Raw genomic sequence first — 23,354 nt, 5'->3', positions numbered from 1 at the left:
CCATAGTTACATCGTGTTTGAATGTTGAAGAGTTAGATGAATATTATTCCCACAAGGAAAAGAAGGGAAAACCACTCGTGAGAAATGTCGGTTATGGTCAAAAGAGGGTACCGGCGGTCAAAATCGCTATACCAAACGATCGTTATTACGAACACTTTCTGTGGATCCAACGATGTTCATTATAGCGGTGTTCCACTGTACTTGTGATTTACTTATGTGAAAGGACTTGTGATGGACTTGTGGTGGGCTTGACTACAACACTGTGACTAGCATGGGTAAGAAAATACTCTATGGTTAATGGTTCACCATAATTCTTGCTCAAACACTAAGAACGCACTCACAGTGAACAAAAGATTCACCCATTTCTGTCCTTGGGGGTTGGGAAATGTCAGTACTTGTCTACTGTCTGGTGTTACTTTTCCCACTATGAAAATGAATGTACCTCTGTCCTCTTCCTTGTTGCCAGAGCTGTAGATGACGTGGGCCTGCTGTTGCCTTCTCTGTATGCGCCAGTACTGCTTCTTGAGGGCGTAGATGTCCGTGTTCATTCTCTCCAGCATTGCCGTGGACAGCCTCTGGCTCAGGCCGTCCTCACTGGAGCTGGCTCCGTACGCACCAGGACTGACCCGGGTGATGTCGCTGGGACTGACGGCCGACTGCTCGCCTTTCTCACCTGCAATAATTAGTCAGAATTTTTAACAATCCAGTTCATTGAGCACATGTGATTTTTTTTGTAGACATATGTCTTTTTTTAAGAAATCTGTACTGTTCTATGAAGAACAAGTTAACTCAATTGACTGAAATTTTGTTTTTGAGTGTTTTAGTTAACAGGTTTATTCAATATGACAAACTTATTCATTTCGACAAAAACTAACAATTGCTAAGCTTTTTTTTAAAAACTTACAGCACAAGACTAACATGTACAGCACACTAGTGTGAAAAGTATATAAGTAAATGTAATAAAAAATCCTTGACCATTGCTTTGAAAAAACAAAGGCTCTTGGTATCTGACTATTTGTTTTTGTATTATACTTAGGCGCAACTCAAACCTACAATTCTTAAAATTAGTCAGACTAAGCCAGCTGAGTTATTCTAGGCTTGTCCAGTTCTATTCAATCCCTTATCACTACTACACTCTGATCAGGACCCTACCCAAACCATCTGGGAGGGAGTGCTTAATAAAAAACATCAAATTTCATCGCGCAAAATAGAGTTGATTGCGGCGCTCACTGCTTTGTCAGATCTGAACCAACCAGCCCTGGGTTCGGTTACTGAGTGATTACTACACTAGTGGGCAGGAGGTCAAGGGTTCGAGTCCCACCCGAATTTTACAATCCTGTAAAAAATTTCTCTCAAGCCCTGTGACAGCACTGACAGTAATTATGAAAATACGTCAATGAAGGGCAAAACCCAATATAAGATTCTTAATTTAAGGATATCCCATACCTGCTTCCAAACGGCCCCTGGAGGGCGACGACGGTATCGGGAACAAGCTGGTGAAGCAGGTCAGCATGATCTCATCCTCGTCCAGATCACCCTCCTCGTCGCTCTTCCCTCCTTCCTTCTTACTCCCTCCGTGCCCGGTGTCCCCGCCCCTTCCTCCCCCAGCCCCGCCCCTCCCTTTGGCTCCTCCCTCGGACTTCTCGGGGAGGGAGCCCAGGGGGGCGAAGGGGGTGATGCTGAACATGTACTTCTCCCGGATCTCGTTCAGATGGGGGAAGGGAAACGGTGCCAGGGAGTAAATGGTCTGTTGAGAAATCAGATTAATAAAAAAAAAAAAAATTCTCAAAATTCTCTCTTTAACCCTCCCATGCAAACATACATTCTGTGCCAAGTTGTCCTTGTGGTCAAAATCAATCAAGTTACTGTTTTTGCCCCGTAAGAATTCCCAGCCTACATAAAGCAGGATTGACTGGCTGGGACTGATTAAGTAACTTGATACAGCTATGCTTTGACTCCAGGTGAGTGATAAAACAGCTGTGACCACAACTTGCCTGCTTTGTCTGTTGACTTAGTTTGACTAGACATAGTTAGTGCTTGCTTGACATGTGATCTGACTGCTGCTGACCAGCCTTTGTTATTAGCAGGGGAAGTGGAAGTGAATTTTGACTGTCTGTGACTGCTTAATATAGCGGGAGGGTTAATGGCAAAATATAAAATGAACTCGCTAAGTGTACAAAATAATCTCAACAAGAATGTGATACATCATAGTGCGACTATTAAAACCCGGATAAAGCTGGTCAATCTTTGACAAAGTTAAGAGGAATTCCATCTTTAACACTAATTCCATCAGAGTGATATCATACAACCATTTTGTTTTTCATGATCTTGAGGCATACAGAACTGTAAAGCCAGACAACCCCAATCCACCCTGGCCGTTACTCACTACACTGCACCAAAAACCGCCCAAGCAATACACGGTTTATGGATAAATTTATTGGTGAAAAAACACATGTACAATGTAATACAATGCAGAATAGGTGCTTGTGGGTAAACCTGTAGCAGACAGAATTTGGTGAGGCTAAACAAGTTTACAACACCTCAACCACAGATTCTGTATCTTGATTGGCCAGGAGCAAGTAATATGGTATTCGCTATTTTTGCTATCTTGCTGTGCACGGCCAAAAGTACTATATCCATAGTAACCAAAGTACTATACCTGTAGCAACCAAAGTACTATATATGCATAAATGCATGTATGGGTATGGGTGTGCGCATTGTTCCCAAGCGCTAGCGTGCGCCACGTACCTGGGTTCAACATTTTGCGAAGGGGTAGTTTGGAAAAAGTGCAGGAAAATTTTCAACCAATTTTGTATTCGAATTGAAGTACATTTTCATTATATTTAGATTAAATTACTTAGTTATTGCTTAAAATTATGCAGAATCTGTGGGAGAGGTGTTAAATTTAAACAAATATTGACGGCTTTATCTTGAAGTGTAGTAAAACTTGCCTCCCTCTGTGATCCATGGAGCATTCTATTTTCCCTCGGTTTCGCCTCGGAAAAAATAGAATGCTTCATGATTCACCTCGGGAGGCTAGTTTCACAACACCACTCAAGAGAGTCAATATTTTGTATAATATATGACCTACATACAGAGTATAACCGAAGACCTGCAGAATTCATGCAAATACTAAAGGACATTAATTTGAACATAAATTTTGAGACAAAAACAAACACACCAAATCTTCTCAATAGTGTTGAAGTTGAGTCCATCACAAGTCCTTCGGCCTCAAGTCAAGTCACAAGCTGTTCAAATGAACCGTCACAAACGAATTGTCCACCCGCTGTTGCTTGCGAATTGACTTATAAAAGGACTTTTTTTTTACCGGAATTGTGATGGACTTGTGATGGACTCTACTACAACAATGCGTTTCCAAAGTGAATTCGATGTATCCGAGCCTTTTCTCCTTTACCTGGATGAGTTCGTCTCCGTCGATGATCTCTCCCTTCAGCATCTTGTTGCCTAGGAGACCCATCGTGCTGTAGAACTCATCCGCACTCTCCACCTCCATCAGTTTACTGCAGGGGACAAAGCAATAAGAGAGATTTAAGCATGAGAATGGTTGGATGCTTGCGCACCGGATGCAGTCATCAATTTAGTGACGTCATCTAGTGACGTCACATGCAACTCACCTTCTGCTACGCGTGTACAATTTGTTATATTGCTTGCTACATGTCAGTTTGAAAATTGTCAATATTCTTCTTTTTCTGTCAATTTTTTTTCCATCATGTATGATTTGATTGAGAGAGGATGAAATGCTCAACATGTATTTAAAATCAATCTCAGCCACAGAAACGAGGCTTCCATCAGATGCTGCCACTGGTAACGGTTCCTTATAGCTAAGCGGATATTTACAAGTAGGCATACGATGCGTCAGATAAAAAACAACGAAATCGATGATAACGTATAACAAATAGCTAAACACTGCCTGTGTTAATCTGTTCGCATGCCGAATCTCTCCAATATGATTTATCCAGGGTGTTTGGGCAACAAAAGAATCTAAATGGTTCTGGAGCCAGGTTTTACAAAATGCCCCGGTGAAGCGTGGTTCTAGGCAGGATTTACACGCACAGTGGTCAAAGTGAGAAGCCTGCCAAGTGTGACAAGATCCCACAAGTCAAACTGCCTCAGAGTCTACGGAAGCCAACTGCAACAGGATACGACACTGGCATTGTTCAATGGGATTGGCTCCCAATACTGTCTCAGAATTGACAGTTTACGCACTGGTGTTGATGGCCCAGTGCAACAGGGTCCCACCAAACTGTTACGCCGGTGACACTGTGTCGCATCTGACGGGATTCAAGTTAATACTCACTCGGCCAGTTTGGCCCAGATCGCCATGGCCACCCGAAGTAGGATCTCCGAGCCTTCTAGGAAGATACTGTCCCAGACACGGAGTACCAGCGGCTTGGGAAGACAGGTAGCAAAGAGGGTCAGGAACCACTGCATGGTGAAGACGTTGGTCAGAGGGGGCTCGTAGCTACCTGGAAGATGAGAAAAAGGGAGGGCAGGAAGGTGGAATGGTGTGAGATTTCTGTATACACCAGAAACCCTACCCAACAGATACAATACCAAAGTCACAAGTGCCTTTTCTTTACATCAAAGGTGAGTCAGGTTCAATGGCGTAGCAGTACTTTCCTAGCCTTCCACTGCTGTGACCCGGGTTCGAGTCCTGCCTGTGTCGACATGTGGATTGGGTTTTCAGTCCCTACCTGATTCCATGGGTTTTCCCTAGACTATTCTTCTGGGGTTTTCCTCCCATCTCTAAAACTGTAATTGGTTCTCATTGTCTTCTCTTTACAGGTGTCTTCAGGCTTGCTAGCTACAGTGCCAAGGGAGCTTTTGAGGAATCCTTGGTGTATTTACCAGAAATAAATAATAATAGTAACAATGCTTGCTTTTTCATCTTGACTGTACTCAGAAAATGTGTGTGCTAGTATTTCAAAGAAATTTATTGCTGGATGCTTTAGGTTTTAATGAAATTCTGTGTGACCTCCGAGCAATTATTATTATGCTCGTCCAAACACTAAAATGTCGTTCTAACCGTCGTTGCTGGTCTTTTGAAGTTTGTCCAGGTGCTCGGCCAACTCTGGCAGCTTGAAATGCAGCAGCTCCCGAAACACCGCCATGTCCACGGACAGCGCCCTCAAGTTATTGGCAAAGTAGCTGTCTGGCAGAACGTGGTCTATTAGGAATATCATGACCTGTTGTTGAGAAAGTACAAAGAGAATGGGAAATGACAAAGTAATGAGAAACTTGCTGTTCCTTTCACACTGCTCTATTCAAAATACATCAAGCAGTAATTTCAAATGTTTTCCTAGCTTGCATGGGGCATCTCCATGTTAATTTGCATGCAAATTTATGCTAATTTCTGGACCACTTGGGGGCAACCAGGTTCGTTAGTAAAAACGTCATACACGCGTGCGCACCACTGTTTATTAGTGCACACCACTGATTACTAGCGCCCATTAGATCAACAATCAAGTTGCTTCAGCTTCCGGTTCCGATGGTTCCAATGCTACTTAATGGCCAGTGGGCGTGGTTTAAACTGAACTGACGTCACACTAACGAACCAGATTTCTCAGAGCTGTAACACACAGCCGCAGAAAATATCCGCTCCGTTCACAAGTACCCCCTCACCGGCAAAGGAAGTACAGTTGGGGGTGCGCGGCCACTGCGTGTACATAGAACAAATCCCCTGGTGTACGTGCGTCACACACAAGGAACGATGCGCGTCAACCAGCGAAATGTACCGCCCATGGGACGTCGTTGCTAGGTAAAAGGGCGCCCTCTTTTGGTAGCGCACAGAGCTCATAACTCAGCAGGGCCCAATTTCATGGCTCTGCTTACCATAAATGAAAAATCCCTGCTAACTGTAGTAGAAAATTAAGTGCTTACGTTTAAAGCACATTTTACAGGTTAGCGAGGAATTTTGGCTTCTGCACGTGCATACATCCCATAACTAAGGATTCTGTGCTTACAGGGAGGGTCAATAATTAACGTAATTTTCCTGGTAGCACTGTTACCACAAACTGGTGATCGTAAGCCTGGAATTCTGTGGTTAGCAAGCCATGAAATTGGGCCCAGATTTATGGACCAAGCAAAATTCAGCTGTGAACCCACAAGTCACAAGCAAAATACATTGCATAAATACATGACATTATGACCGTTAACCTGTTTGTTGGTTACCAAATATTTTCGTGCTTATCAGATTTATTCTCTCAGCAGCTCTGTCAAATCGTCCCAACGTCCCAATTTCACTGGTATGATCCCATTTTACATCCCATTTTCACTGGTCAATTTTGCATTTAGTACTTATGTGTTACTTTCTTAGAGTTTAGGCACTCTCCTGAAGACAGTCAGAGCATACTGACCAGAACGTCGAGTTTATACCTCTGGTTCTTTTCAGAACCATTCTCTTAGTTTGAGAAATTATTCGCACATGGCGTTTCCGCAAACCTTTCATTCCTTAGTACCTCCATCATGCAAAGCCTCAAATCTTACTTCACTGGTATGCTTAGCAGAAAATATTGCTCAGCAGATTCCAAGTGCCAAGCACAAATCACGTGATATGCAGAAGACTCTGTATGACAAATTTGTTGGTAACCTGTTTTTGCTGAGCAAATATTTTATGTGCTTAGCAGATGTCTGTTCTCAGCAGCACCGCGAAATTGGGCCCAGATTTTCCCTCTTTTTTTTCTGGGTAAGAACAATGTGTTCCCAATTAAACGTTAATGGTATTCCAAGTAGAACATTCCGATCACTCAGGGTGTGGAGAAATGTTGTGCGTATCACCTTTTTTTTCTAAATGGTTGTCTCAAATGTTTCTTCCAATAGACTTTACTGTATCATCCCAAAACCGGTCTACTGTTACTCTGTTATGTGTTATGTAATCGTTCTTCTAAGCAAGCAGCAGGCAGCCTTCGGTAGTTGTGGTTTTCCCTAGCGTACAGCATTTGCAAAGCCATGGTTGTGCAAGTTTCTAAATTCGGTGTCGGTAACACTTTCAGGTGTTTAGACAGAAGTTCCTCTGGAGAAACCACTTAAAAATTGTTTGGAAGTTTCAGGAAACTTCAAGAATTGACAGCCCTGTTGTAAACTTTCATGACATCAAGATTAAAAAAAAAAAAATTACTTTTTTTCATTTGAATGCTGTACAGATGGCCAACATCTGTGTTCATGTAAATGTCACTGATTACCATCAATGATCAACTTTCAATGACGCACTATTGCAGGATTCCAGCATAATGTACACTTCTTTCAAATATCTAAAGGTAATGATGCAACAAGGACAATTTCCATAAATCAATCACACACATACTTCACAACAGTGTGGACCCTTTGTGAGACAGCTGGCTTTGCAAATCTGTGTAATCTTAACCAAACAACAAAGGGAGCTCTTCACATTATCTATGTTCTAGAAAAATGTGTTCCCTAAATTTGTCAAAAAATGTAACTTTCAGGTAATCTCTAAAAATCATTATAAAACAAACAATCCAACAGCGACTTAAGCATGGTTATATATCTCTGACAAAAGAAAATTAATTAACTAAGTTAAAGATGATTCCCCGTGTTATTTACGTGTTTCAATCCCGAAAAAGTTATTCATTTTCTAAATAGCTATTTCTCTAGCAATATAAAAGTTATTCACTTTTGAATGAGACATCGACCGAAAAAAATCACCAATAATTCCGTTCTTGAGGGGGTAGGCTGGTTCCACCCTAAAATCAGTATCGCTAATGTACAAACCAGGAGTCAGTCTGCTCGCAAAGCAGATGTGTTTGTGCCCTTTCAGAGGGTTGCGGACGTCCAAAAAAGGAAGTGGAAAACAAAGAGGTTTTTCAGTGTGAATTAAACATACAAGTTTAAAAATTTATTAACAGAAAACAAAAAATCAATTTTTGTTGGAGAGCAAGGGGAACACAACTACAAACACTGAAACAATGACATCAAGCCAATATAATAGCTTGTAGTCTCTAGAGGGCGACATTTTGAGCCAATACACTGGCCGTGTCCGTATCGCTCGGCTACGGCTGGAAATAACACACCGGTCTGCGGGAAGTGGCTGCAGCCATATGTGCATGTGTATAATTTCTATCAGTAGCCAAGTAATTCTGAAACAGCCACTGTCTCGCTGTACATTGAAGTGCCTACCTTGAGAGCATCGTCCTCAACGCGCTCCATGACCTCTAGAATCAGCGCAGCGAGGACGTTGAACCCCTGGCAGTATCCGACGGCCTTGTTCCAGCGGGCGTAGGCCAGCAGGACCCGTTTGAGGACCACGCGGTCGTCCTCCGCCTCCTGCCCACAGAAGCCACTGCAGCCGGTACGGTGCAAGTCCTGCAGGGCAAAGGTGGACAGTTTTGAGCAATGTATTAACCCTGTAATCTGTCCTGAATCCTCGAAATGCTGTACAGACACTGGGCAGATCACTTACACTTCAAAGGCCCTTTCAGACCAACCAAAATTTACATTCTGGACCCGGGACAAACCCACGAGATTTTGGCAACCGCTTTCAAACTGGCAAGCTCAAACAGGGGTTTAAAGGAGGTCCTGCACTCTGCACGGTTAAAATCTAATCAGGGAGCAGGGTAGAGAGGCTCTACTTGGGTAGAAATCCAGCAACCTATGAACACACTGGTTAAATGTGATGCATGCCTTGTCAACTTGTGATCAATTGGACTTGGCTCTGCTGACAGTGGATCCAGGGTTGATCCAGCTCCTAGCTTTAACCCTAGCTATGCAGCGGTAGTGTACCGGTAGGTTTGATTAAAACATCTGTGCTGATTACCGCATCCTTGACCAAGTGGTTCTTAACCCTCCCTATATTTAAGAGGTCACCAATGGTCAAAATGTTTGTATCTCACCTCCTGGCATATTGTGTACAAACCAATGGGGGTCTTGACCAATATTGACCCAAGTAATAACCAGGCTGACAATGCATGTTTCCATAGGAGGGTTAATGAACATGATCTGTTATGAGTCCTTATAGTAGAATCCGGCAAACAGAATTGGTAGCCGTAACTGCGGTTCCAGTGTCACGTTCACGCGCGTGCTGGACACGTTCTTAAAGAAGAGGCGCGAGCGCATTTTGGTATTCCTATTGGTCAAATGAGCCCGGTGTGTGTGCCTACTCCCCGAGTGTGACTCGCACCAGCTGGGTGCCACCGCACAAAATGGCTGCCGCCGGATTTGTCTATAGATGCTCTAAGACTAGGTCATGTAAAGCACGTACCTCTACCGCACTGCTCAGATGTGCTTATGGGGTACAGGAGCAAGAGACCCCTGTGCCTATATTTTTGTAGCCCTTACCCTGATTGGCTTTAAGCCTTGTAAATAGGTGACTTCCAAGGAAAGAAAAAGAAAAGAAAAAGAAAAGACACCCACCTTGACAATCTGGACACCCAGAGTGTCATCATCAGGGTTACTGCGGTCATTGAAGGTGAATTTGACCGTCTTGGGCCAGTCCAGCTTGAGGTGTTTGATGTGTCGGTTGGCCAGGCTCAACCAGACCGACTTGCGGAATTCCTGGGGGAGGCCTTTGGGTAGTCGGCCCACGGCCCGCAGAGCGTCGTACCACTGAATTATTGATGAGGCAGAAGGAATATTAGTCAAGTTGCTTGAGGGTGATATGTGCTTCCTATACATGCTCTAGGTAGAAGAAGCCTACATGTATCTAGGCTTGCCTGTCCCAAGGGCACACAGAAATTGTATGCTCAGAATTAAAATGGCCCTCATTCATATTTTCAGGCAAATAAAAAAATGTCTTTGAATTGATAAGAAGTTATTCATCGCGCTTCAATGACGTCAAGTTGTGGGATATATACAGTAACTGACACATGATGAGGGATTAAGAGGCACTTGATAAAATGTAGGCATTTGATATTAACCGTAACGATCCTTAAGGCCAAAAAAAAAAAGGCTCCGGTTTCTGGTATGCGCGCGCGTCGCCGTAGCCATGCGCGTCGGCAAAATGAAAAAGTTTTTTTTTCAATAAAAGATGATGTCTCAAAACCGCCAAACTCACTGGTTTGACTGGAATTCTGCTGCTGCACAATTTTAACGTGTTTTTAGATGGGGTTATGATCGAGAATAAGCTTTATGTGGCCTCTCTGGACTCCCATATATTTGCACTAAGTTTAGTCGGGCACCATTTGCAGTCATCAGCCGACATTTGAAGCCAAAAAAAAAAAAACAGGTAAAAAAAAAAAAAAGCCGCGTCGCCGCACCACTTTTGGGGCAAGCTCCATACCAGAAACTGGAGACTTTTTTTTTTGGCCTAACCAGCCAAACTCCAACACCAGGGTTTGTTGGAATCTGTTAGGATGAGTACTGCACTAGTAAACTGACTGTGCTTTAGGTGGGATTAGGCATACCACAAATAAACAGAGTCCAACTGTTTACGTGCACAGTTTACCATATGGTGTTGGGATTTGCAAGGATGAAAATGGTTCCTAGTAAATCACCCTAGGGAGTTAGGGTTAATGAACAAGTACATGTCCCGTTTTGCGGACCTCTATGAAGAATGGTGAGTTTGCGAAATCTTTTGTCTTATGGACACAAATTTGTCGTTTTAAACAGTTAACAATCTTCACCCGTATTGCCAGAACTGCATGTATTACATATATTGCACAAATAAATACTAACAAAAAAGAAGTTGGCATTTCCCTCGAAAAAAAGGGGGGGGGGGGCGGAGACAAATTTTCAATTATCCATATTGGTCTAAATGCACAACTTTCAGTTTGGAATGACTTTAAATAATGCAGTGTACCTGACGAAATGCTCTCTTTCCAGGCAGTGGCTCGATGCTGAATTTAAGTCTTGCATCCACACCTTGAAAGAAGTAAAGAAGAAAGAATATAATTCACACACAAAATGGAAAGGGGAAATCTGAAAAGTGTAACGAAAAAACACTCTCTGAAGGACTATTAACGTGCTGCGCAGTAATTGTTAACCCTCCTACTTGCCTTCTGTACATCACAACCCTCCGAGTTTTGCAAAACCACTTTTGCCCTTGAGTTTAGCACCCACACTTGTGTTAAAGGGGATATACATCATTTGCTTTTGCTGTAATTTTCAGAAATGGATGGAATTGGGGGGTTGGAAATATACAGCAAATATAGTTACACTGACTTTTTTGATGTTTTGGGTTCGAAAATGCTATAAAAACCAAGAAAAACAATCATTTTCCTGTAGTCTGGTTCCCTGACTCCATATAAGAAGAAACAGAGCAGTTTACATACATTGGGGAATTGTAAGGTCAGGGAACCAGTCTAGCTGGCTTGTACCCGTTCATAGGTGTGTAATCGATTGCAAACAAGTGCGATGGTCAATTGGGGCCAGTATTTGAAAAAAAAGCCTTTTTTTTCCAATGCTGGTCGGCCGATCAGCGTTGGAAATTGATACAAAAATACCGCTTTTCTTGAAAATGACAGTATACCAGGTGCCATGATTTTACAGGATGCTTTACACTGTCATTCACTAACAGTCCAGCAAGTTATTTCAAAATGATTTGGTAGTTTTACTTTTTGATGTTTGCAAATGTTGTATTTTCCCTTTAAAGTAATTGTGTCACACAGAGAGTCAATGCACACAAAAAACAGCACTGTGGAGAGGAGTGAAGCGTGACCAATCTGCCTGCTTGCCCTGAGCTTAACCACACAAATGAATAATGCAGAGATTTCAAGCGTGTTCTGTTATCCATACTCCACAGAAGATTACCGGACAGGAATTTGAAGTGTGGGTGCCAACATGGCCAAAACTAATACGTGCAAGACTTAGAAGGGCTGTGAAAGTGTAGAAGACTGTGATGATTTAATAAAAAATGTGTATGCCATAAAAAGCGTTCAATAAAGCAGCTTTTGAGATAGCAGGCATATTGACATACATGTATTTTGAAGACGTCTGCATTTGTAAGCAGGAGGTCATGGGTTCGAAGCCCCGCCCAAGTAAGCTTTTTTTTTCACAAGTCCTTGAAAAGCACCGAGTATAAAGTGCTTATTATTTTAAACCAGTGAAGGGCAAACCCATTGTTGAATTAATATCTCCAGACGCAAAATTCAATCATATAAACAAACTTATTTGAATGCTCCTTACGTCTTTTCTGAGAGACGGCCTGCAACACTGCCGTCAGGACGTCCTGGTTCTTGTTCAGCTTGGCGATGTAGCGGTCTCGTCGCTTCAGCTGCTTGATCAGCCGGCCCGAGAGCACAGCCACAGTGTGCTGCAGATCCCTCACCATTTCTTGCAACTCGTGGATACCTTGGGGATGAACAAAAAGGGAGAAAGTTCAATTACAGGTACAGGTAAATTTGTGCACCCTTACAAGTGGGCCTCTGACTACTACATTTTTGGAATCGATTGCAATTGACCTATCGGGGTAGAATCACGTTAGAATCGCGTCAACACATCTTGTGAATTATATTATTCAATTACATGATGTACAAATGGATGCGGAACGCGCAAAATCTGAGACAAACAAAACTTAGTGTACAGAAACTCCATAGGGTTGTCTAAGGGGTGTGGCTAACTCGCAAACGGTGATAGGTCAATTCCATCCAGGAGTTAGATTCCATTCAGCATCGTCTCCATTTACCAGTACATGTACATGTACTAGCTAAAGCACAGGGAAAACCTAAACAGTGTTCTAGCCAGGGTGAAATGATAGCGTAGGGGTAATTTTGGTTCGGCGACTAATGCGAGCGCGGAGCGCGAAGCCCTTACGGCGTGGGATCCGGGGCCCGCTAAATGCCCCGAAAAAATTTGGACTCTAGATGCTCTGTGGTGCAATCTGAGGCGATTCCCTGCCACTTTCCCCGGATTTTTTTTTAGCAGAAGTGTTTAAAATTATAAGAAATTTTGTTTTATTTGTTTCAATGATTAATACCCTTGCTCCTGTACAGTTTCTTCTGTTTTCAAATTTTAGATTACGTTTACAATGTATAAGTTGTTCCAAGATCGATGCTTTCTGATGTTTAACCATTTTAAATAGTTCCTCAATGTTTTATAAAAAATTGGGATTTACTTTGTCAATATTAAGTGTGAGAACAAATCGCATGAACATTTCATATTTCAAGAAGCCTTGTGTTGTGTAGCGCTGCCGTAGTAGCAGTAGTTCCGATTTTAAATTTGTAAATAAAACCATCCGATCGGCAGGGAGAGAAATTGTAAAACCATGGAGGTCTCAGACATAAAAAGTCGTCGGCGATTGCAATTTCAATATACTACAACACAATGTGAAGGAGAAATCTCATTTTTGTTATGTTAAAAAATATAATTGTAGATAATGATGATGAGAAATAATCACCGGGAATTGCTTCCTATCTCGGCCGCGGCCGGCCCCGGCCGGCCCGGCGTGCGGGCGCGGCGCGGGCCAGCCCACACCGGCTACGCCGGCGAACTACGCGACCAAATTTCCCTCAGCATTTGAGAAAGCTACGCATTCGTGGAGCGCTAAAAAACTTGTTTTGTTGCAATACTTGCTGATTGGTTTTGTCCTAAGAACAAACAGATCCGTTTTTACTACCAAACTTATTGAACTGTTATTATCAGCAACGAGTAGTGTAGTCAAAAATCCAAATTTTCGACAGCGACATTCTTCGAGAAGAATTCTTCACGTGCGGCCATCTTTGGGGACGGATCCATTGATATCGTAGGGGTGCTTAACCTTTCTTTGGACATCGTTTCTCGAATAAATCCTTTACGAAAATTATGTTCCGACGTTGAAGGACTTATTTTCAAACAGTTATATGTTTCGGACTTGATAAAAAGTATTATTTATAATTTTAAAACAGTTGAAATGCTTGTAAATATTGACCTTAGGAAAGCACACCCGATAGCGCAAAATGGTGTGGTCCACGTACGTCCTTACGGAGCGCTGTATCTACGCAGCACAAAACAGAACGTGCTTATTGCTATCATAGCGAATGCGTGTGGCGCAGCATCACGGTAGGGGTATCGTACGGGGTACGTGCGGTGGGATCGTTGTTTATTTTTCGCTGTGTCGTACGGCCAGTGCGCAATGCTCAAAGCCGCTGCGTTTGTATACGAACAAACGGCAGATATTTTTTTTTCGCAACCAAAATTTATAGCGTAGCGGTAGCGTAGCGGCGCGATTTAAGCGTAGCGCTTATTTCCGAAAGCGTAGCGGGTGCTAGCGCTATTTGATGCCTGGCTAGAACACTGAACCTAAACAATATCAACTAGAGATCTATGTCTGTTTGCAACAGAACATAGGGCTTTTGCGCATTATGCTTTTTTTTTTTAATCAAAAACACGTCCCAGACTATGCATGTAAAACGTTTCAAAGTACATTGTATACGGTACAATAATTTTTTTATTTAGCATGTAGCGTATATTATCGTTCAATTTTAAATCAGACGTGCCAGACTACCTTCGACGCAATTTTGACCAATTTGGACTGATAGTTTTCTCAATATGAGACTATAAAAAATGCATCTTTATGATAGCGCCACATGCCTTACGATGACGTCATCTTGATAACACTTGTCAATGCACATTTTTGCATTGTGGTCTTGGTTTGTACCAAGCTTGAAGTCAATCCAATGAAAGGACGTGTTAAATTTTGGAAGCGGAATGAAATTGTAAATATTAAAAAATATATTAAAACCATGCGATGACGTCATGGCGACGTCATTTTGGATTTTGCATACCAGTACCATTATCTAGCTATCCACCTAGTTTCATGACGATCAAACCTTCCCTTATACATATATGTGTTAAAAAACCCGCATTTTTGATGACGTCACGATGACCTCACACATTTTTCAAAATTGTGTACATTTACCTATTACCTAACAGACATAATACAAAAGAATTTTTAATTTTGCATGTTGCGTTCAAGAGATAAGGCTTAAAGGTCCAGAAATTCAAAAAAATCATATAAAATCTCACGATGACGTCATCATGACATCACCTCAATTTTTACCTATAACACATCCCGGTCTACCTACATACCAAGTTTCAACCCAATCGGACTTACAGTTCTCTAGATATACGGTCTTAAAGTTTGCACATTTGTGATGACGTCATGTGACCCATGGTGACGTCATGATGACGTCACTCTTCGGGACACAACTTTGCTATAGGGACTATGCCTATGCTGACTTTGAATGATGTACGACAAAGAATAATGCCAAAAGAGGTGACAAGAAGAAGAAGAAGAAAGAAAAATCTTAACAAAAAGAAAGGTTCGCCAATAAAGTACTAAAAATGACTGTATGCTGGGTGCAAACTCTCTTTAAACCTTAACTCCCTAGCATGATTCACTAGGAACCATACCCATCCTGGCGAATTCCAACACCATGGGAACTGCACACATATATTTCTGACTTTGATTCTGGAGGTGTGCCAACCCAATGTAAAAGACTGTCAGTTTAGGGGTACAGTACCCATCCTGACAGATTCCAACGATACATGCTGTTGGGGTTTGATGGGTTGAGTTCTGTTTACCACATAAAATTTGCTATGAAGTGTCTGGAAGTACTACAAGTTTTGTTGACCGCATGTGGACACGGGTCATTCTATAAATTTGGGGTCCACATTTTTTTCCCTGTCCCTGTTACACCAGCCATCTATGATTTTGTAATTCTGATGCATTCCTTTATGCAGTCGTCCTCTAAGAAGCAAACTACATGTACCTATCCAAGTCATTCATACGGTAGCTATCCCTAACAGTCCTGAATCCTCCAATTTCAATACGATTTTGCACACCCCCTAGGGAGATAGGGTTAATGATACTTGCATGGAGTGCCATGGTAACAGGGAAGGAAAAAATGTCACACGTTAGACCCTAAATTTATAGAATGGCCCACTTGCCAGGCAAAAAAATACATCTAAACTTCAAGACTCTTGGAATCCCTAAACACTAATTTTGAAGGAAATAATACACACACTTGGAAGTTACAGGACTGTAAGTATAAACTAACTGCTCCTAAGATGCTGAGATATTTTAATCAGTGTATATGTAGAATCCTTTCATCTCAAGCCTGTCACTTTGCACTCACTCCTCACAACCAATCTACATGCATCCACGATCCTCTCAAACTGCAGTACATGTATGTCTCTACCGGTATTTGTACACTGCTAGTGCCTTTGAAAAAGTGTACCCACTTCCCAAATTTCCTACAAATCTTCATGATCTGAAATGATGAAATAAAAGCACATATAGTCTACACATTTTACCTTCGTTGAAAAACACACCCTCATCGCTGGAAGGGGAATCCGTAAAAGCCATTTTTTTTTGGCAGACCAAAAACCGGTAGTCCCTTTTCCTAACTATACAACCACACCTTGTGAAGCGGAGCCCTGTTACCGTACATGTCACTGCACCAGACATGCCAGAGTTTACCTCATGGTTTTTTTTTTCAATTAGAGCAGGAGAATTCATCGCCCACACTTCGGAAGATTTCAAAGGAAAGAAAGGCAGCTTCCCCTCCCACACAACAAAACAGAGGGGGGTAGGTCTGAATAGAGGGGGGGGGGGGGGGATCTGACCCTGCATGGAGGCTTCGATGGTCGGCATTGTAGACTATAAACCAGGGGTCTGGTGCCAATGTGATACTTGTAACACAACAAAAGCATTCCGTGAAGCCATGGGAGTGGAAAGTACAAAGGTGCAGTAGCTGATGAAAGGACTGGTAGCTTTTCAGAGTCAGATTTTGCAAAATGCTTTAATGACCTGGCCCAATTTCATGAAAATGTCAATCCAGTCTGCTAATCACCAAAGCACTGCTGCTACTACATGTACCGTAGATTACCAGTCAAAGTGCAGTGCGATGTACAGTGCGTACACTGCCTGGGAGTGGTTCCAGACTGGATTTTGCTTAGCACGTAAACTTGCTGTAAGAATATTGTCTACTAAGAAGCTTCCTGAAGTTAGGTGAAGGTATGTATACATACATGTAGAGTATGTAGGTCAGAAAGTCTAGAAACAACTTGGATAATAATACAGACTCCAACTGTGATCAACTATAAATAGGTTCTTTCACACTATCAAAAATCTCTGTGTTGGAACCGGGTCCGACACTGAGATTTCAGGAACCCCTTTTATGCTAGCAAGAATCCAACACGGCTTCTACAAATGTACATGGGTCCAGCGCTCTACACAGGTAGAATCCATCCTGGTCGGGACCAGTGTTGACAGACTGGGTAGAAAATCCAAACTCTACAGCTAACCTCTGCACCCTTTCTACCCGTGTTTGATGACTGCTGCCCCTTTCTACCAATGTGCAATGACCCCTGCACCCTGCCTACCCGTGTTCGATGACCCCTGCACCCTGCTTACCCGTGTGCGATGACCCCTGCACCCTGCCTACCCGTGTTCGATGACCCCTGCACCCTGCCTGCCCGTGTTTGATGACCGCTGCACCCTTTCTACCCATGTGCGATGACCCCTGCACCCTGCCTACCCGTGTTCGATGACCCCTGCACCCTGCTTACCTGTGTTCGATTACCCCTGCACCCTGCCTACCCGTGTTCGATGACCCCTGCACCCTGCCTACCCATGTTTGATGACCCCTGCACCCTGCCTACCCGTGTTCGATGACCCCTGCACCCTGCCTGCCCGTGTTTGATGACCGCTGCACCCTTTCTACCCATGTGCGATGACCCCTGCACCCTGCCTACCCGTGTTCGATGACCCCTGCACCCTGCCTACCTGTGTTCGATTACCCCTGCACCCTGCCTACCCGTGTTCGATGACCCCTGCACCCTGCCTACCCGTGTTCGATGACCCCTGCACCCTGCCTACCTGTGTTCGATTACCCCTGCACCCTGCCTACCCGTGTTCGATGACCCCTGCACCCTGCCTACCCGTGTTCGATGACCCCTGCACCCTGCCTACCTGTGTTTGATGACCGCTGCACCCTTTCTACCCATGTGCGATGACCCCTGCACCCTGCCTACCCATGTTTGATGACCCCTGCACCCTGCCTACACATATTCGATGGACTCTGTTCCACTTACGAAGAACCCGTGTTGATTTCAACACAGGTTGGAAAGTGTGGAAAAGCCTTTGTCACATGGCCACAATGAACTCTGAACAGACCTCCAATGACAGAGAGTGCACAATAATTAAACCACAATTCATACCAAGGTGATTGGACTGCACAGCCCAGCGAACACAGAGTTCACATGGGGGAAGGGGGGTGTGCCCTGGTTTTGTTCAATTTGTTGAAGTACATGTACAAAAGGCAAGCCACTGGTTTGCTTAACAGTACATGTTCTAGTGCTTGAGAAAATCAGTAATAAAATGGCCTTGCTATCTTAGGTTTACAAGCCAAGGAGTAAGTCTGTCTCAAACAAATTTTCATTCGGAGATCATTTATAATTAGGTTCCAATGAAACAGTCCACACTACATTTACATACCAGGACATGAGTGTGTAAATGTGACAGCTATTTCCACACCAAAAGTTGCCAGAATGTTTGATATTTTGCTGGGATCATGGATTTCTTCTTTGCTGATTAGTTGTTTACATGTACATCAGTACTAGTACATGGCCATGAGCCATCATTTTTTTTACAAATGTTTTCAATGAGCAAATTTTTGGGTTCTTAATATAAACAGAAAACCCCTAAACTGAACAATGTCTTTTTGAAATGACATCACGCAACATTGTCCAGAAAAGAATGGCTTTTTTTTTTTTTTTGAAAGAAGTGCAATGTTTACAATAAAATTTACCGAAAAAGGAGTTTCAAATACTGGTAGTTATCCCTTACTCTCTGAGGGTAGTTTACTGCATGTCAGTTGGTTATGCCAATGCCCTCCAGCTGCAGTTTATTGGAGGATACTTCTATGTAGCAGTGAAGGCTCCAATTGGCAGGAGTTGGAGGCCCTGGAGGGTGCCTGATACTGACCAGCTGGGGGCACTTGATTGTTATCAGAGGACTCTCATTGTTCTCTGTGGCATGTATTGGAATGCCTGTCCAGTTACCCTTGAAATGACATGGCAGATATTGGAGGGCCATGCAAAAAACATAGGAGATTTTCTTGAGGCACATATTGGCATGCATTGGAGGGTCAAGTAGGGTAAGGGTTATTACATTTAACAGGAGTTGAAATGTGCACAAATGGTGCATTTTGTTCGTTTGAAGCAACAAACATGCTCAAAATCTAATGAAGGGTGCTGCACAACTAACCTGATGTAGTTTCAGCTCAGTGAATGCCGTGTATTTTGAGAAAAACAAAATTTTAGGATCTCGATTTCAAATCAAAAGTTGCTGAATCATGTTTTGAATTGGCCCTGAATTCAGCTTCGGAGACACGTTCTCACTGAGCTGATTGCAGCTAGGCGATGTCGCGCACTGATCCGAAGAATTATAGCAACTGCGTGTGCGTGTGCGTTGTGTCAACACTTATGCGTGCTTCGCTGAAATAAAAAACGAACTACTAATGAAAATTTCAAACTATGTGTCTTTAATAAGAAGCATCATTGAAAATGCCTTCTTTCGTTGATTTCTTCAAAATGACAGCATGCCAGAAAGAATAATTTCACAGGGAGTTAAGTCCCCTTACTATCTTTCAACCAAGTATGTTTTTCAACAATAATTACGTCAGTTACTTTTTGGACAGCTGCAAATGATGGACTGTAGCTTTAAGCCAGATAGCCTAGCATGTTATTTTTTAGTCAGATTTAGTGCTGTGTACATGTATTTTCTACCATCCTAGTATTAAACTTGATTATTGAAACTTGGATTCAATCGAGTATTCGAATATTCAAACATTTACACTGTGGTAAATTTCTTTTAAGAATATTGTGTAGCCTACACTATATTTTTACTGACAAGCTGATATTTGACAGATTATAAGCCCCTGCTGTTTGAACAGTCACAGACAATACAAAAATCAATCCTCTTCCCTTTATACAAAGGTTAGTCACCAACAGTCACATCATACATTGCATTTCAAGTAAGCACCGCGACTAGTCAAATTCAGTCAACAGACAAAAACAGGCAAGTGGTAGGCACAGTTGGCTTAGCAATCACCTACAGTCAAAGCATAGCTGTATCAAGTTACATAAACAGTCACAGCCAGTCAATCCTGCTTTACAAGTGTGTCGGCTGGGAACTCTTAACTGTTGAAAACAGTCAGTTGATTGATTCTGATTGAGAGGACGAGTTATGGCAGCACAGAATGTATGTTTACATACAAATTTGGGCTATAAAACAACTCAACTTAATGAATAAACATCTCAAATGTTTTTTTTATCAACTTTTCGAGACGGCTGTCACTGCTCACATATTTTTTGAATATTAAATGCTATTTGCATACACGGCAGACGATCAAATGTTCAAATACCGGGCATTTTCGTACAGCTCTAGTCGGATTGTTTTCATTGACCTAGAAATTCTTGACACCTAGATGCAACACAATCCCCATGTTCAATTGTCTGGCTTACAGCAAATAATAATCAAAATCGCCTTAAAGGGAATGTACATCATTGGCTTTTGCTGTAATTTTCACAAATGAACTATTTGAGGGGTTAGTATAATAGATCAAATATTGTTACACTGACATGTTTGAAGTTTTTTGTTCGAAAATGCTGGAAAAACCAAGAAAAACAAAAATGTTCAAGTAGTCTGGTTCCCTGACTCTGACACTAAAGATAAAATGGATCAATTTCCAGATGCCGGAAAATTGTAAGGTAAGGGAACAAGTCTAGCTGGCCTACACCCGTTCATGAATATGTAACCAATAGCAAACAAAATTGAACTGAATAAAAAATGGTAAATTTGGAGCAGTAGTTGCAAAGTAGTTAGGTTTTTCCAACGGTGGTCGGCCGACCACTGGAAACGTATACAAAAATACCATTTTCTTGAAAATGACTTCACACCAGGTGCCATAACTTTACAGGATGCTTTTGACTGTCATTTACCAACATCCTAGTAAGGTATTTCGTAAAAACTTGGTAGTTTTATTTTTCGATGTTTGCAAATGTTGTATATTCCCTTTAAAGGTACAGTCCATCATTTGTAATTTGTGCATTTTGTTTGTTTGAAGCAAGAAAAGTTCTCAAAATCTAAAGAAGGGTGCTGTACTTACCTGATGAAGTTTCAGCTCAGCTTTAGCCGTATATTTTGAGAAAAACAACATTCTAGGATCTCAATTTCAAATCAAAAGCTGCTGAATCATGTTTTAAATTGGGCCTGAATTCAGCGTCAGAGACAAGTTCTCACTGAGCTGATTGCAGCTACGCGAATTCGATCCGAAGAATTATAGCAACCGCGCCCGTGTGTGCGTCGTGTCAACGCTTGCGCGAGCTTCGCCAAATAACGGAAATTTCCAAACAATGCGTCTTTTATTTTTGGAGGCATCGTTGGAAAGGCCTTCTTTCGTTGATTTCTTCAAAATAACAGCATGCCAGAAGGAAAAATCTCACAGGGAGTTTAGTTCCCTTACTATCTTTCAACTAAGTATGTTTTTCAACAATAATTACGTCAGATACTTTTTGGATAGCTGCAAATGATGGACCGCAGCTTTAGAAAAAAATAAATTGCATGCAATGTATTTTTTTTTAATGCAATCTATGTAAATTTATGCACCTTTGTTTCCTATTTCATTTCATCTTATTTTCAATTTTAGTTTGCCATTTTCAAGGATATTTTGGTGCCAAATTTTGGTTATAGCCCTAACAGTCCTGAATCCTCCAATTTCAATATGATTTTGCACACCTACTAGGGATTAGGGTTAATGATACCAATTTCCTTCGTATTATGTCATTTAAGGCAGAAACCTCAAGCTATTTCAGCACCAAAAGCTGCCAGAAGTTTGGATATTTTGCTGTTAAAAAAAAAATCTTTGGTAATTTGTTGTTGTGTCAGTAGTACATACCATACCAGTAGCAGTAAGCCAAATTTTGTTTTTCACAAATGTTTTCAAATGAGCACATTTTTTGGTTCACAATTTGCACAGAAAACCCCTAAACTAAAAAGTGTCTTTCTGAATTGACATGATTTCAACAGCGCCCTCAGTTGTTTGGAAAAGCATGGACAATTTTTTATTTTTTAACAGAAGTGCACTTTTCAATAAAATTAACCAAAAAGGGATGTCAAAAAGTTGTCATACCGGTACATGTACATTTAAGAGTAGAAAAATTGCAGAAACTGGATTTTCTATTTACTTATGGACCATTTAAAAATAACAAAAACAGCTGTATCATATACTTATCAACAAAGTACTGCAAAACAGTACACCTCCATTAATCAATGACTGAATTTTCGTAAAATACAACTTTGGGTAAACATATGGGGTGTAGTAGTTTATTGACATTGTATGGTCACAGCCTGCTCTGTAATCTGATATAATTAGACATTCTTTGTTTTTACAACCCAATATGGTAATTTGGTAATCAAATGTATGGTTCTGGTTGACGAATGCAAGCACAGCACTCTCGTCTGGACTATCAAGTGCAAATTTTGCACTCCGTACACTGTTATTTGCATAATTCACAGACGGTCCCGGAACAGTTGCTGACACTGTTTCCTGAATTCACCTATCAACACTTTTTGTGTTGTAAAACAGGTTGCATATGAAGTCACTTTATCTTGCACTTTAATTTCTTTATCTCTTGTTGGAAAGCGGTGAGAATACTTTTGGGATCGAAATAATATGGACCTCAAGGTGAAAACAACTTTTAAACTTAAAGTCATAAAGATCCAAGACAATGTTGTTTTAGCTACCGGTAGGCTATACATAGCATTAAATAGGCCTATAAGCCTTGAGAATCACTTGTAATGGACATAGGAACATTTGTAAAGTTGATTATTGGATTGCATACATAAACATTCATGTATTCATTTTTAAGGAATAACATGCCTCTGAACTATATACTCTCTTTACTTCAATATTTCAGGGGGGGGGGGGAGGGAGGAGGGAGGGTGCACTTTCCCACTATGTTCAAAAGTATTTTCATGACACCTGACAGAAGTGTTGATGTGCTGTCACTTTTGGCACTCACCTTAAGGGAATATAATGGATGTTTATATTTTTTTTATACTTAAACCCACTTGGTGCAAATATCAACTCCAAGTAGGAAAAACAAATCACATACTCTCTCTACTGGTTTAAATGTTGCACGTTCTTAAGTCTTAGACAAAAGCATACATGTACCAGGTACTTGTCCTTAAACTCAGATTCTAACCCATGAGGCCGAGCAAAAAAAACACCACTTTCTTGTCCGCGTTTTTTTTTTTTTATTGAAGGAGGCGCCCCCTCCCTTTTTCACTTAAGATGGCAGATTGATTCTTCCATTTTCTTGACTCTTTTGCCGATACAAAATTGTGTCCAAAGAAGCCGTCGCCCTTTCTACATCAAGCTACAACTTTGTTGGGA

General features: G+C 41.7%; 1 protein-coding gene across 2 annotated transcripts in view; it reads right to left on the bottom strand.

The window, feature by feature from the left end:
• Positions 1-23,354, bottom strand: part of LOC119726728 (TBC1 domain family member 30-like) — a 29,685-nt gene that overhangs the window by 3,202 nt on the left and 3,129 nt on the right. The window contains exons 1-10 of one of the 2 annotated variants that reach the window (XM_038198552.1): positions 16,207-16,447; positions 12,100-12,264; positions 10,775-10,836; positions 9,391-9,582; positions 8,158-8,343; positions 5,048-5,207; positions 4,319-4,487; positions 3,416-3,521; positions 1,447-1,747; positions 443-673 (exon numbers count right to left, since the gene is read on the bottom strand). In XM_038198552.1, the coding sequence (XP_038054480.1) occupies positions 443-673; positions 1,447-1,747; positions 3,416-3,521; positions 4,319-4,487; positions 5,048-5,207; positions 8,158-8,343; positions 9,391-9,582; positions 10,775-10,836; positions 12,100-12,264; positions 16,207-16,411 (1,777 nt within the window). In that variant the 5' untranslated portion in view covers positions 16,412-16,447. Of the gene's footprint in view, positions 1-442; positions 674-1,446; positions 1,748-3,415; positions 3,522-4,318; positions 4,488-5,047; positions 5,208-8,157; positions 8,344-9,390; positions 9,583-10,774; positions 10,837-12,099; positions 12,265-16,206; positions 16,448-23,354 lie in introns of those variants that run through there. The other variant, XM_038198551.1, reaches the window with a different exon arrangement.

This window comes from Patiria miniata, unplaced genomic scaffold (assembly GCF_015706575.1).
Source record: "Patiria miniata isolate m_02_andy unplaced genomic scaffold, ASM1570657v1 HiC_scaffold_2, whole genome shotgun sequence".
Lineage (NCBI taxonomy): Eukaryota > Metazoa > Echinodermata > Asteroidea > Valvatida > Asterinidae > Patiria > Patiria miniata.
Note: the sequence above shows the minus strand (reverse complement) of the source record. Positions and strands in the feature narration are given on the sequence as shown.